Source organism: Mytilus galloprovincialis, chromosome 12 (assembly GCF_965363235.1).
Source record: "Mytilus galloprovincialis chromosome 12, xbMytGall1.hap1.1, whole genome shotgun sequence".
Taxonomy (NCBI): Eukaryota; Metazoa; Mollusca; class Bivalvia; order Mytilida; family Mytilidae; genus Mytilus; species Mytilus galloprovincialis.
This window is the reverse complement of record NC_134849.1, coordinates 58,067,787-58,082,776: the sequence shown is the minus strand read 5'-3', so window position 1 is coordinate 58,082,776 and position 14,990 is coordinate 58,067,787. Positions and strand designations below refer to the sequence as shown.

Here is a 14,990-nt window from a genome sequence, read left to right as displayed (position 1 = left end):
AGAAAAAATATTACAGTTATTTCTTATAATATAATTCTAAATTCCATTTTAAACCGGCGTAAATCATGAAAAAACGTTGATGACGTCATGGTCACATGACAAAATTGTGTCTATGATATGATAAACAAAACGACATCAGCCAATCAAAAAAAGTGTTACATCCAAAAATGATGTCATAAATACTGATAAATTGATACCAGTCTTTAAAAGTGTATATTACAGACACAATTTTCGTCTTCAAAAGAATATTCTCCAACATTAAGTAGGATGTTGAAGTGAATTGAAGACACGATTGTTTTGCTAGCTTAACCACCAGTGGCAAATTTTTCAGACATGTTTAGGATAATCATTATAAAAACCCTCTAGTTTAAATAAAGTAAGGTGTACAGTTGTATCATATGCACACAACACATTCCTCTAAGTAGAACAAAGTGAACACATAAACCTATATTTCTCAATTTTCTTCATTTGAGTGCTTGACCACTGCAATGTCCAGCATCAAATATTACATGCATATTCAGGAAGATATAAGACTATTTGATAAATGACAATAAAATAAACGTGTATACCCTGCTTTGATCTAACCCAGTCATAATTTGTATGTTCTAGCTCAAAGTATCAAGCCACAGGAAAGACAATTGCCATCCAATAAGGACCCATTAATAAACTCTGGGTCAACAAAAGCTATTACATATAAATGGGAGCTGGTGTGAGAAGCTATGAAAACCTTTTATGAGGTCTTTGCTTTGACAAAGTCAGAATTTTAACCCATAATCTCGCACATGCATGGTGAGAATATCAAAAGATCCTTAGAAATAAATTGGAAATTCAATTTCCTTTCAGAGATGTTGCGGTTAGTGAAAATGGTTTTTAATTCTGAATGATTGGCATATATCACAAAGATAACAAGAATGTGTTCATAGTACACGGATGCCCCACTCGCACTTAAATTTCCATGTTCAGTGGATCATGAAATTGGGGTCAAAACTTTAATTTGGAATTAAATTAGAAAGGTCATATCATAGAGATCATGTTTACTAAGTTTCAAGTAGATGTGATTTAACTTCATCAAAAACTACCTTGACCAAAAACTTTAACCTGAACTTCTCACTTTCATTTTCTATGTTCAGTGGACCATGAAATTGGGGTAAAAACTATAATTTGGCATTAAAATTACAAAGATCATATCATGGGGAACATGTGTACTAAGTTTCAAGTGGATTGGACTTCAACTTCATCAAAAACTACCTCGACAAAAAACTTAACCTGAAGTGGGACGAACGGACGGACGGACAGATGAACGAACGAAGGCACAGATCAGGAAACATAATGCCCCTCTACTATCGTAGGTGGGGCATAAAAAACATAATGCCCATCTACTATCGTAGGTGGGGCATAAAAATATTTATTCTCCAACCGAGGAGAAATCGTAATGAATACTTTGGATTCATTAATTTTTGTTGGTACCAATTTTTGTGGAGAAAGAAAAACTTATATGTTGGTGGATATTTAATGTCGTGGTTTATTTGTACCTACGATAATTGGTATCCAACGAATAATAATGAATGCTCGTACAGTAAATGGGGAATGTGTCCATGTGACATGGATGATGCCCACGCTTGCATTTTAATTTATAAGGGGACATAACTCCAGAATGAATAAAGTGACTACCCAAATTCCTACTTGATCCGAGTTTTGTGGTAATAAGCTTTGTGTATAAGTTGGTTGAGGCAAACTTAAGCTTAGAGGACGGAATAGAAAAATTTAGCAATGTTTCCATTTGTAAAAGGGAAAAACTGTAAATTACTAAAAGAGATGCCACCTCAATTCAAATTTGATCCGTGTTTTGTGGTAATAAGCATTGTGTATAAGATTCATAATATGTGGTTGTGGCAAACTAAAGTTAAGGAACTGAAATCAATTTTAGGACAATGGACAAGGGTACAACTTAATGTCCGCTCCACTTGGACAGAGGCATAACAATGATTAATTGAGTGTCATTTGCTTAACATCTAGTTGCTGCCAGTCTTTCTTAAACTTAATTTGGATTGTCCTTATTTAACCCTTTCTTGATGTTCTCAATTGTGGCAACATGGTATTCTTTATAAGTTACAAAACTTCCAGATATCAAACTTTATTAAAAGCTTTAATGTAAAAGAATACATTTAGTTTAAAATATGAAGACAATTTAACAATAAAATAAATACTTTGTTTAAACAAATGAGCATTTGTACTTTTTCACTGTAAGTACATGCCAACAATTGTGAAAAACAACACATACATTTTTTTACTTTTCTACAGATAGAAATAGAGATTTGATGTCTATCTAAGGTTTTCCTAAAACTTTATTGTTAAAACAACAAATTGTTTGACTACATAGAAATAAGAAGATGCGGTATGAGTCACAATGCGTAATAAAGTAAACAATGAAAGATCAAAGTACAGTCTTCAACAGAGAGACTTGGCTCACACTGACCAGCAAGGTATAAAGTGCTCCAAAATGACTAGTGTAAAATAATTCAAACAGGAAAACCACTGGTCTACATTATATAAAAAATGATAAACACATATGAACCACATCAACAAACGACAACGACTGAACAGGTTCCTGCCTTAATTTTGATGTTTGCAATTTTTGCAGACCACTAAGCTAAAAATCAAACTTACAAGTGATAATTGTTGCCATGGCAATCTTTTATTATCTTAAAATGGAAATAATCTCTTGTTGACCCATCATTTTATCTATGTTTTAATTGACTGAACATTAAATTTCAGAGTAATCATAACACCTAAGCAGGACATATATAAGATAACAACTGACTTTTTGCATTCTTCCATTAATGAGCTTTTTCAAAGGAATTTATTACTTTTACTTTATGAAATAAGACTAATCCACAGAATTGAACAGTAATTTGTGCATGAAGCTTTACAAAGGTATCACATATTTTTTTAAACCTTAAAAAACAATATGGCAAGAATACAAGTCAACTCATTCTCATCAATTTCGTCTTAATAAATGATTCACATACACAGTACAAAATATCACAAACTTATACACCATGTGACCATATAATACATCAATGACAGATAACATAATGTAACAAGAGAATTCTTTCTTGCCTTGATATAGAGCATATCCAAGCTATAAATGAGCACAAAATTTTTAAATAGATAAGTCACTTACAAATAAAGAGTTTCTGTAGAGTTTTATTTATGACGTCAATAAAGAATACAGCTTCACAGAATCTTTACGTCATTAGCTTTAAATTCAAAGTTGTTGTTTTCATCCAAATATTTCATTTGAAACAGTTGTGGGAGAAAAAAATAACCCATACATTGACCCTCAATGTAAATTTTATTTGTACTAGGCTCGAAAAGAATTAAAATGCTGGGGGAAACTTCCTGTTTCCAACATGTTTGAGTCTTGTACAAAAATATTTTTATATTTCCCCAGACAATGTAGTCATTCCACATTTCTCTAATTCTATGGAAATTTTGACGTTTCTAACCCAAAAATAATAAACCTGTGGTTTCCGGTGATCTCAGAAGATGATTGAATGAATATAAGGGTCATAACCTTTACCAGGATGGATCAAAATATGCTAACAGGTTTAATGAAATTGTTTTTGGAATGTGGGAGGCACTCGATAAGGATTTAAGTTTAAAAATTTAAAATTTATTTTTTTCATCATTAAAGAAACAGATTTTTACATAGTTTTTCATGAGTTATCGGATTTATTCATTCTTAAGTTGAATTATAGATTTTAAAGTCCTTGCCAAGGCTCAGTCTTTGAAATTAATAATTTACCTATCTTGATTGGATAAACCTTATAATCCACTGATATCAATGTAAGAATCAATATATATCTACAGGCAAAGGGTGATATATGAAGGTGAATTGATAGTTTTGTTCAACTTGATACTGTATTGCTGATGTTGAAAAGTATCATCCAATCTTGTAATTTATACTATACTAAATTGCTTTTTCATTAAAGTTTGTAACTGCATCTCAATTTCAGCCTTTTATCTTGGTTTCTGGTGCCAAAAATTTCCCCATATAGCTGGTTTGCTCTGATACAATAAATTTCAGAAAAGAAGAATGTTTTGAAAACTAACATATATGTCAGAAAGTTATTCTAAAATGTATAATTGGAAAAACAAAATGACAATGAACACATAATAAATTGTTATAATATGAAGCTTGAAATTTTAATGAAATTGTGATTAAAATTTTATAATCATAATAAAGGGCAATGATAGGTTTTGTAAAACAACATCATCATAAAAACACATTACATAAAACATAAAACAAATAGAATTGTAACAAATAATATCTATCATATTAAAATTAACATATATTTGCTATCGCATATTTCGCTGAATTGGACGTATGTGCTCCACAACTATTGTCTTGGCTAAAATGTCATATGCTGCTCGGTTATGTTGGAAAAAGAACACAGTTAAACAGGCAGGAAAAAAGAATGCTAGTGTGAAATTCTTTATTACAGATCTGACCAAGGCACTGAAAAATTAAGTATAACATTGTCAATATTTAGATCCATTCTAATGAATTTTTTCCATACTATTGGATTTCAGTACATAAATGATGGTTTTTGTTCAGGTTTATTTTGTTGATGTTTTTTAACAAGTTTTATGAAATTTCTTTTCTTTGTTAGTTTCTGAACCTGTTAAGATGGTACCCAACACTTTCACTAAAATAAATTTGGCTCGTTTAATTTTCATAAAATTTGGTCAAAGTATTTACTTTGACACTTAAACCAAAATATAAAAGTTTTAAAAAATCTGAACCAACCGTTTTGTCAGAAAAAATACACTGGTTATATAGCAATTTGACAAACACCAATTTTGATGATTGAGAGGCTTCATATTCCTTGTACAACACAATGTAATTAAAACGTTAAGCTGACTTTACAGAGTTATCTCCCTGTAGTGTTAGGTACCACCTTAATTCACACTTATTAAAATTTTAAATAACAAAGAAGACAATCAATTTTTTTATACACCTTGAATTCCTTTGATTTGAAAAATGCATTTGTTTATACTCACATTCGTTATATTAGTTACAGTCAGATATTTAAAGAGTTTCTTCACTTGAACTTAGATTGTCAAAATCTTAAACCAGATCCAATTTTGATGAAATGTTTACTGTTACCCTAATCACTTAAAAGTTTACACTTTTTTAAGGTTATTTAGAAATGTTTTTATGACATGTCATTTCTTAAAAGTCATAAGCTTTAAAAAAAAATATATTGAAATTTAGTATCATAATGTTTCCAATTAACCATATAATATTTTAAGTCTTGCAGACATTCAGATTTGTCCATAAACGGTAATTTCTCTAGAAGTTTGAATCATATCTTAAAATTGTAGAAAGAAACTGCAGATATAATTCTATTAAATAGTTATATTTCAATAAAAACTTGAAAACATTTATATTTAAAATATAATTTGTATTTTTTGAGTGTAGAAACACTTTCGACCTCTGACTGAAAAATGTATTAAAAAAATATGAGAGATTATCTCCCTTTGACTAGATAATTTCAACTTTGTATGTTAAATTTACATTCTTAACATGTTTTAAGGGGTCATAAAAACAATCATAAATTAAATACTGAAAATCTTATCCCCATGGCTTACATTATCAGCAATATCTTTACTAATCTTTGTTTTCAAACTTTACAAATATGTTGCTCAAATTTTTTCAGATTCAAATAAGGAAAATTTATGTTTTAAAATATTTCTCAATTTTGTGTTGTTCCATTTGTTAGCTATAATGGATCATCTGTAAATATATTTAAAATTGTATTACTCTATTATTATTTTAATATATAAACAATAACTGATTAAAGAAACAATAACTGCAATTTTTTTTTTCAGAAACCTTTTATTATCTAACATGTTTAAAGCACTCTGTTAACATTAGGTATATATATCCCTTAAAACAGGGTTTAATACCATTTCAAATCTATTTTGTTCAAATACATGTACTCTTCTCTTTTTTTGTATGCTACTTTATATTTACCTGTCTGTATGTTTGGATATTTCTACCATTTCAAGTATCTTCAAATTTATGTTAAGAATCAAACTGCAGATCAATCAAATTCACATCTGGTTTACAAAATTAGAAGCCTGGTATCTTTAAAGAATTTTACCATAATGCCATAATTTTTTTTAGCAAAATATATATTTTTTGGTTCTATATGATTATGCAAACTTGGACAGTTATATTGCCAATTCTATTCGAAAACTTACTTAATAAAGCCTATATCCTCTGCAGGAATGACTAAAACTTTCCCATTCCCCAGATCCATGATATTTTCACACGATACAACCACCATTCCAAGGAGTCTTTTTCCAGGAGTGGCTCCACCTGGTGATCCCATTCCTTTCCGCAAGCAGAAAGTCTAAAATGAAAAAGAGAAATTTCAAATTTTTAATGAAAAAGAGAAATTTCAAATTATTAATGAAAAAGAGAAGTTTCAAATTATTAATGAAAAAGAGAAATTTCAAATTATTAATGTTTTTTTAACAACAAACAGGAGTAAAATCATTGAACTATAACATGTAATTCTTTATCTTATAGAAAGTTGTAAATACTTTCCACTTTGATAACATCAACATACATGTCTGCAACAGTTTTTAACTACAATTCTTTGCTCTAAACATAAATGTTGGCTCTCTCTTACATCTTTTTTAAACTTCACAAACATGATACATGTATAAGGACCAACCAACTGATTCGGAACTCTTGCACATACATATTAAATTCTTAGACAAACTGATTCATTCCTCTTTCCCCTTCCCTCTAAACATTCAAAGTTGAAATACAATTGTACCTCAAATAAAGTGATCATTATTCTGTTGACGATTTCTAAAGCTATTATTTCTGACGTCATCGTAAAGGCTTTATCTATGTCCATCTCCATGTTCTTCAGGTCAAAATATGGGACAACATCAATATGAACATTCAACACATTTTCTGTTTTTCTGAAAGAAAAATAAATATTTATAAATGTATATATATCATGTAGATAAAGCTCATTAAAACTTCAAACTTAAAATCAAATTCTGATTCCTAACATTTGATTAAACATCGCAGTACATGTATCATGTGTATATAAAAGAGTATGAAAGTGCAAAGAAAATATAAAAAAAAAATTAAATCATACATTGTATCATACATTTCATAATATAGGGTTTACTCCAGGTTGAAGGCTGTACAGTTTCCATTGAAGTAAAGTTTCTACCAATCCCTTAAGGGGCAAAAATCGCTCGTCACAACTTGGCCAATTTCGTACCTCCATCTCAGATAGGAGAGAAGTGGATTCACCCGAGGATTGCCGATTGAGGCACAAATGTTTCGTTCATCTTTAGCAAGTGTAAAAAAATATAATAAAAAAATTGATGACTAAAAATTACATTTTGAAATAACCACAACTAACAATGACTAAAAGATAATAATATGATCAGTTATAATGATATAATTATATAACATAAAACTTACAAAATACCCATTTGTCTCATCACCATAATCATGATTATGATTTTCAGGTAAAATAATACAATAAAGTCTATCACTTCTGCTAGAACTCTCTTCCATAAGGGTGGTAACATATATTCTGTACCTGAAATTTCAAAATGGAAATGCATTATATGGTCCATCAAAATGAACAGACAAATATAAGCTACATGTATGTTTATGCCATAAATTTACTTTACTACAGACTTATCTGTGCACTTGTAAAGTTAGAGCATACATCATTTAATCATGTTAATAATCAATGCCAAAAATAAATTACAAAGGTAAGTCTTTTGACTGTATAAAAAGAAACTTACAATATGTTAATTTTATTCTGTAGCATGTGTCATGTGTGTAGGTTGGCACCTTTTTTTTGCACATTACTTTTACATCATACATGTACTTTAGGAATGTAGCATCATACATGTGCTCATATTTCATTATTTAGCGCCCATTTTGCTATTGGTTCGATATCAGGCGCTACCCTGATATACCCTGTATTTTGTTTTTGATATTAACATTAGCCAAATAGTTATTTTATTTTACTTTATTCATGCAATTCCTGTGTGCTGGTTCATATTCATATATATAGACCCCAGTCTTTGCTCCATTCAATCCGAAATACTGTTTATTTATATGTTTTGGAGTTTGTTGTGACGTCCCTATTCAGTGAACCAAGGATTTGTATATAAGATCTTACTATACAAATCCTTGATTGAACTAGTACATATTTTGTTTAGAAGCCTACTGAAGCAAGCCTCCGGGTGTGGGATTTTCTTACTGTGTTGTTGGCTGTTTTTCTGTTATTAGTTTGGTCACATGCTAGTTGTTGGTCTCCCCGAGGCCCGACACATTCCCCATTTCCATTCTTAATTCTAAATATTAATTAAGCAACAGAAATTTCTGAAATACCTAATCTATTTGTTGTTGTTTCTTGCCCGTTTCTAACGTTTCTCTGATTTCGATTTTGAGCCTGAGGCCAGTGAGGGGTTGCACCGATCTGATTATGAATAATAGGACTGGCTGTTGGAAAAACAGGTGCAGAACCAAACGATTGAAACGTCTGTTGGCCCCCGAACTGCATACAACTCATTGCCTGATGAGGGAAAGTTGGTGGTAAAGTTGATATTGTAGTCCATAACCTGTACTGGTGAATCCATGGGGCCAGTTGTTGAGCATATTCACGCATGTTTATTGTGTTCTTGTTTTCTTCTCGTGTTGATTGTTTGGTAAATCTTTGTTTCAAATTGTATTGTTCATTTTCTGGTGTTTCTGTAAAGTTCTTGGGGCTAAAATCTGAGTTTTTCATTGTTTTCTTGTCCATTTCGCTGTTATTCTTTTCCGCTATACTGTCAAAACTGGTTTGACTAATCACCATTCAATCTATTAAAATGAGATGAACAAAAACGATTCAAAATTTATGGAAATCACTTGTGTATGACTGAAGCCTCCTCTTTGTTAGGTCAGTCAGTGCTCCTTCTCCATTTTAGAAATTTCTGGATCTGCCACTGCAAGTTGTTTCAATGCTAACCATGAAAATTATAAAAAATATCCACAACAGGCGTTCCCCGTCTTGTAACGTGACGGTACCCAAATTGCACCTATTTTGACAGTTTTTTCACCTACGTTTATTTATGATCAAGTAAAATATGTCCGTACTGTGTTTATTTTGTATTCCTATCCTTCTTCATTGTATAGGTACACTAATTTGATTTTTAATCCATATTGAGCACAGGTATTTGGGGCATGGACCCCCCTTTTTTTGACCTCACTAAAAAAAAAATTGTTTGGTGTTTTTTTATTTAATTTTCAATTTTCTACAATGTATGAACATATATCAAGTCTCAACAATCCATTGCTAGTCGATTGCAATAACTTTTTTCTATCCATACGAGCCCCAAGTGAAAAAAGCTTGGGGCTCGTATGGATAGTAAAAAAGTTATTGCAATCGACTAGCAATGGATTGTTGAGACTTGATATATGTTCATACATTGTAGAAAATTGAAAATTAAATAAAAAACGGAGTGGCTATTTGTCCGGCTAGCCGGACGAATAGTGCCAGAGCTATTTGTCCGGCCATTGTAATGCGCATGTCATATAATGTGCGTTCGGAAGTGCGTGTAACATTATTATCTTCATGCATGCAGTAGCACCAAGGGGGCGCGTGTAAGGGAGCTACCATTTGACTTTTATGGGGGGGCTAGGATGAAATTTGAAAAAAATAGGCAGGACAGGAGTTTTGAGTAAAAAAAAAGGCAGGATGAGACACTTTGCAAAAAAAAAAGGCAGGATGACAACTAAGGTAAAAAAAAGTCAGGATAAACCAATAAAAAAAAAGGCAGGACCGAATAGAGTGAAAAATAAAAAGGCAGGACAGAGATTACAACTAAAAAAAAATGCAGGACAAATTTTTTCATCCTAGCCCCCCCATAAAAATCAAATGGTAGCTCCCTAATCTGATCACTGATTTTGATTTTTAGATCATAGCTGAAATATTTGTGATAAATTTTGCAGTTTTCGGAATTTGACAATGGAACACGATATTATGAACTTCCAAGAATGATATAAATCTTATGAAAGGGACTCTAAAAAATTGAAATCACAATGAAAATGGGAAATAAAACTAATTATATATAATTGATCGGAGAATCAGTTTCACAAAATTATTCGATTCGCTACAGATGTGTACAGGTGGAAAAGATGTTCAAAGCAAGTGTAGTTGAAAAAGGCCTTTACAATTGCAAGAATTGTCTTACTGATTGAAATTTAGCTTAGTTATAATCCAAAAATGAGTCTTGCAAGACAAGAAAAGAAAAGAGAAATTTGGGAATAGGAGCACACTGTGACACCCGATCCCCTCACGTAAATAAAATTAAAAAAAACAGTGGAATGGATAACGTTATGTCAAGGCGGGGTCTATATAATTCTCTTTGACAGCTACAGACATAATAATTTTGTACCTTTTTCAGCTAGACAAAATCCTTTACGTTAACTTAAAATGCACGAGTCAAACACTACCCAAGTTTGTTTTACAAGTAAATTATTCTCTCTTCTTATATAAAAATATGGGATATATATGATTTTATTCTAATTATTCGTTATCAACATTGAACTATATACTATAGTATGAAGAAAACAACAATTTCAATTACCAGTAACAAGATTAGGCCTTAACACTAAAATTTTCAAACATGTGCTACCCCCTCGTGATGCTGAAGATAATATTACTCGCACACACAAATATTATAGTGACATGCGCATTGTATTGGCCGGACAAATAGTCCTGGTACTATTCGTCCGGCTAGCCGGACAAATAGCAACTGCCAATAAAAAAAGACCAAACAATTTTTTTTTTAGTGAGGTCAAAAAAAGGGGGGTCCATGCCCCAAATACCTGTGATATTGAGTCCATAAAAAAATGCGGTCTCACTAATTAGCGACAACAAGAATTTTAGCGACAACAAGAATTATTTTAGCGACAACAAGCGACAAGAAACTATTTAGCGCATGAAAACATATTATTTTTAATTAAAATTAATTATTGCAATAAATCTTAAAAGAATGTGCAAAAGAAAATAATTTTAGCGACTAGAAAGTTAAAATTGATAGAAAAAAAATGAAACATTATTTACATAATATTTTATCATCTATTATGTATAACAGCCAGTATTACGTTTAATTATTGTGTTAAGAAAATTGAAATGTGAATGTTTTCATCTTTTTATTTGCTTAATTATTGCCTCATTAAACGATATTTATCATGTTTATGCATATTGATTGAAGATGAAAGGAAATTAATGAAAATCTTGAGTTTTTAACAGGTGTTCACCATTTACAATGATTGTATATTCTGGCGCGTATAATTGTCTTGTCTTGTATAGTCTGACGCGTGTACAAAGTTGAAGGTGTTGATTGGATGTTATTGTAGCAATAAAACAGGAGACACACGCCTCGTTAATCTCATTTGATGTTCCACATTGTTTGTACTGTTATTACCTTAGGGTGAAGCCACATCTAATGTTGTTCCTACCAAGAACAATGAATTATACTGTTAGAAAGGAAATTATATTTCATGTTTTTGTTTCAATAAATTCTTCAAAGGAAAGTTGACCTTTTTTTGTTTTTGTTTCAATTTTATAGAGTGTGCATTTCCTTTGCTCTACCAAGCTGACTGAAGCCATTCAACTTTTATGTTTAGTATAAAGTGAATTGTCAGCATTTCAGTATTATTCTAAATATAAGAAACATAACCCCGTTGAATTTGACAATATACACTATTAAAACTTCTACGAAAGCTTTTATTGTTAAAGTAGTACACTAAATCAAGTACTACCAAGATAGCACTCTCTGGTATACATCTATACTATACATAACTGTAAACATGAACATTTACAATTTATTACACACAAATATGTCACAACAATACATTATAGATTCTAATTATATATACACAGTAATATATATATATATATATAATTTTCGTCTCGGAGAACGTAAGTTTAAGAAACTTTTATAAGTGAGGGTGCTATCTTTAAGTCAAATTCAATATACAGAGAATCACAATTTACCAAGGACGTACGAGCCGCGGTATAATTGTATTAATGTGTATACAATGTACGGGAATATGTCAGACCCCTTCTACGATTTGCATATTTGTAAAAGTCAGATATGTCTATCCAAAAGTATATGATACTTACAGTTTTCATGTTAAAAAAAAAACAAAAAACACACCTACCTACCAAATCATTTAATATTTATATACAAAGAAGGCTAAGTTACAAATAACGGAAGAATAAGCTCACATATATTTTTCTTCGTAATATAATTAACCAATAGATCATCAAGATAATTAAAATACACACTATAGCTCAGATTTAAATCTCAAGATTAATTAAATATAAGGGAAAAAAAACTCACAAAATTTCTATAATATGAATATATATAATATAGGCTAACACCTAAATAATGATAAATTTAAAACATTTACTTGAAATGTTTTTATATAAGGTAATCTGGCGAAATACCCGCAGATGGTGGATAGACATCCCCAAAAACAAGTGCATGTGCACGTAAACCTTGCCAACGGAAACGTATTAAAAATGCTAAAACTACAACTTAAAAAAACCAGACTCAAGCTAGCGAACAATAAGCCAGCGAACAATAAGATGAATCAAGCTAGCGAACAATAAGCCAGCGAACAATAAGAAAACGCACCCACATGATCATGCCTAAAAACCGAAGATTTGCAATAACACGACACGTACTTATAAATATGATGACAAATAAATAAAAATGATGACAAATAATTTCCAATAGGAAGATGAAATGCAATTCCATTTAAACACAGAAAAGTTAAATAATTTATTTGTGTATTTAATAACTTTTTTTTAAGGCCGGGAATTAAAAAAAAACTTTCTCCTTTCTCTTTGATAAGGGATTGGTTATTGTCTGTATAATAATAATAACAATTGATAACAACAGGTTACACTATACTACTGTAGCGACACAATAAGATCTTCAAGCTTATATAATTATACGAGTAAAAAGAAAAACTGATAACCATTATATTCACTTTTCGCCAAAGAAATAGCTAGTTCACGTAATTATTCAAAAGTAAATAGTCACTCTTGTAATTTATTTATGACATTTTGATAAGAAGAGCGATAAGTGTAAGAGTTACACACGAATACACGAATTACGTCAAATAGAACGAAAACGATTTGACATAAATATTTTGGTTAATCTAAACAACAATTTATTTAGAACCAAACCTATGTAAAATAACTTTAATCCGTAAACATTTCCCTACGGCAAAGACCCGGATGGGGTAGGGTGACCTTACCATCCCCCTTCTTTAATTCATAAAAAAATAGCTACGGTAAAGCTTTTGTCCTCACTATACACAAATGATAAACACTTGCCTAAGGTTGCCTAAAAAAGCTTTTGTCCACACTAGGTACACTCGATAGGCACTTGCCTAAGGTTGCCTGGACCCAAATACCCAGGTGGGTAAAGTTACGGAATTTTTTTTTTTGAGGTCCAAAGTTGGGGTCGGGTGACCCTACCATCCCCCTTATTTAATTCACAGCAAAGTCCCTACGGCAAAGCTTTTGTCCACACTAGGTACACTCGATAGGCACTTGCCTAAGGTTGCCTGGACCCAAATACCCAGGTGGGTAAAGTTACGGAACTTTTTATTTTGAGGTCCAAAGTTGGGGTCGGGTGACCCTACCATCCCCCTTATTTAATTCACAGCAAAGTCCCTACGGCAAAGCTTTTGTCCACACTAGGTACACTCGATAGGCACTTGCCTAAGGTTGCCTGGACCCAAATACCCAGGTGGGTAAAGTTACGGAATTTTTTTTTTTGAGGTCCAAAGTTGGGGTCGGGTGACCCTACCACCCCCCTTATTTAATTCACAGCAAAGTCCCTACGGCAAAGCTTTTGTCCACACTAGGTACACTCGATAGGCACTTGCCTACGGTTGCCTGGACCCAAATACCCAGGTGGGTAAAGTTACGGAACTTTTTCTTTTGAGGTCCAAAGTTGGGGTCGGGTGACCCTACCATCCCCCTTATTCAATTCACAGCAAAGAACCTACGGCAAAGCTTTTGTCCACACTAGGTACACTCGATAGGCACTTGCCTAAGGTTGCCTGGACCCAAATACCCAGGTGGGTAAAGTTACGGAATTTTTTCTTTTGAGGTCCAAAGTTGGGGTCGGGTGACCCTACCATCCCCCTTATTTAATTCACAGCAAAGTACCTACGGCAAAGCTTTTGTCCACACTAGGTACACTCGATAGGCACTTGCCTAAGGTTGCCTGGACCCAAATACCCAGGTGGGTAAAGTTACGGAACTTTTTCTTTTGAGGTCCAAAGTTGGGGTCGGGTGACCCTACCATCCCCCTTATTTAATTCACAGCAAAGTACCTACGGCAAAGCTTTTGTCCACACTAGGTACACTCGATAGGCACTTGCCTAAGGTTGCCTGAACCCAAATACCCAGGTAGGTAAAGTTACGGAATTTTTTCTTTTGAGGTCCAAAGTTGGGGTCGGGTGACCCTACCATCCCCCTTATTTAATTCACAGCAAAGTACCTACGGCAAAGCTTTTGTCCACACTAGGTACACTCGATAGGCACTTGCCTAAGGTTGCCTGGACTCAAATACCCAGGTGGGTAAAGTTACGGAACTTTTTCTTTTGAGGTCCAAAGTTGGGGTCGGGTGACCCTACCATCCCCCTTATTTAATTCACAGCAAAGTACCTACGGCAAAGCTTTTGTCCACACTAGGTACACTCGATAGGCACTTGCCTAAGGTTGCCTGGACCCAAATACCCAGGTGGGTAAAGTTACGGAATTTTTTCTTTTGAGGTCCAAAGTTGGGGTCGGGTGACCCTACCATCCCCCTTATTTAATTCACAGCAAAGTACCTACGGCAAAGCTTTTGTC

At 32.5% G+C, this 14,990-nt stretch overlaps 1 protein-coding gene across 1 annotated transcript; it reads right to left on the bottom strand.

Annotated features, from left to right (window-relative positions):
- Positions 1 to 2,118: 2,118 nt before the first annotated feature.
- Positions 2,119 to 8,866, bottom strand: LOC143054366 (protein FAM8A1-like). The gene is made up of 5 exons (XM_076227368.1): positions 8,453 to 8,866; positions 7,526 to 7,646; positions 6,858 to 7,008; positions 6,274 to 6,425; positions 2,119 to 4,522 (listed from the first exon to the last, which is right to left on the bottom strand). Exons 1-5 carry the CDS (start codon positions 8,862 to 8,864, stop codon positions 4,363 to 4,365), a joined length of 996 nt encoding a protein of 331 aa, XP_076083483.1. The 5' UTR covers positions 8,865 to 8,866; the 3' UTR covers positions 2,119 to 4,362.
- Between the last annotated feature and the right edge of the window lie 6,124 nt (positions 8,867 to 14,990).

Coding starts and splice junctions, on each gene's coding strand:
- LOC143054366 (XM_076227368.1), bottom strand. CDS start 8,864: ATGGACAAGAAAACAATGAAAAACTCAGATTTTAGCCCCAAGAACTTT. Junction 7,009..7,525: donor ATGAGACAAATGGGTATTTT/GTAAGTTTTATG, acceptor TTTTTCTTTCAG/AAAAACAGAAAATGTGTTGA. Junction 4,523..6,273: donor GAGGATATAGGCTTTATTAA/GTAAGTTTTCGA, acceptor TTAATTTTTCAG/TGCCTTGGTCAGATCTGTAA.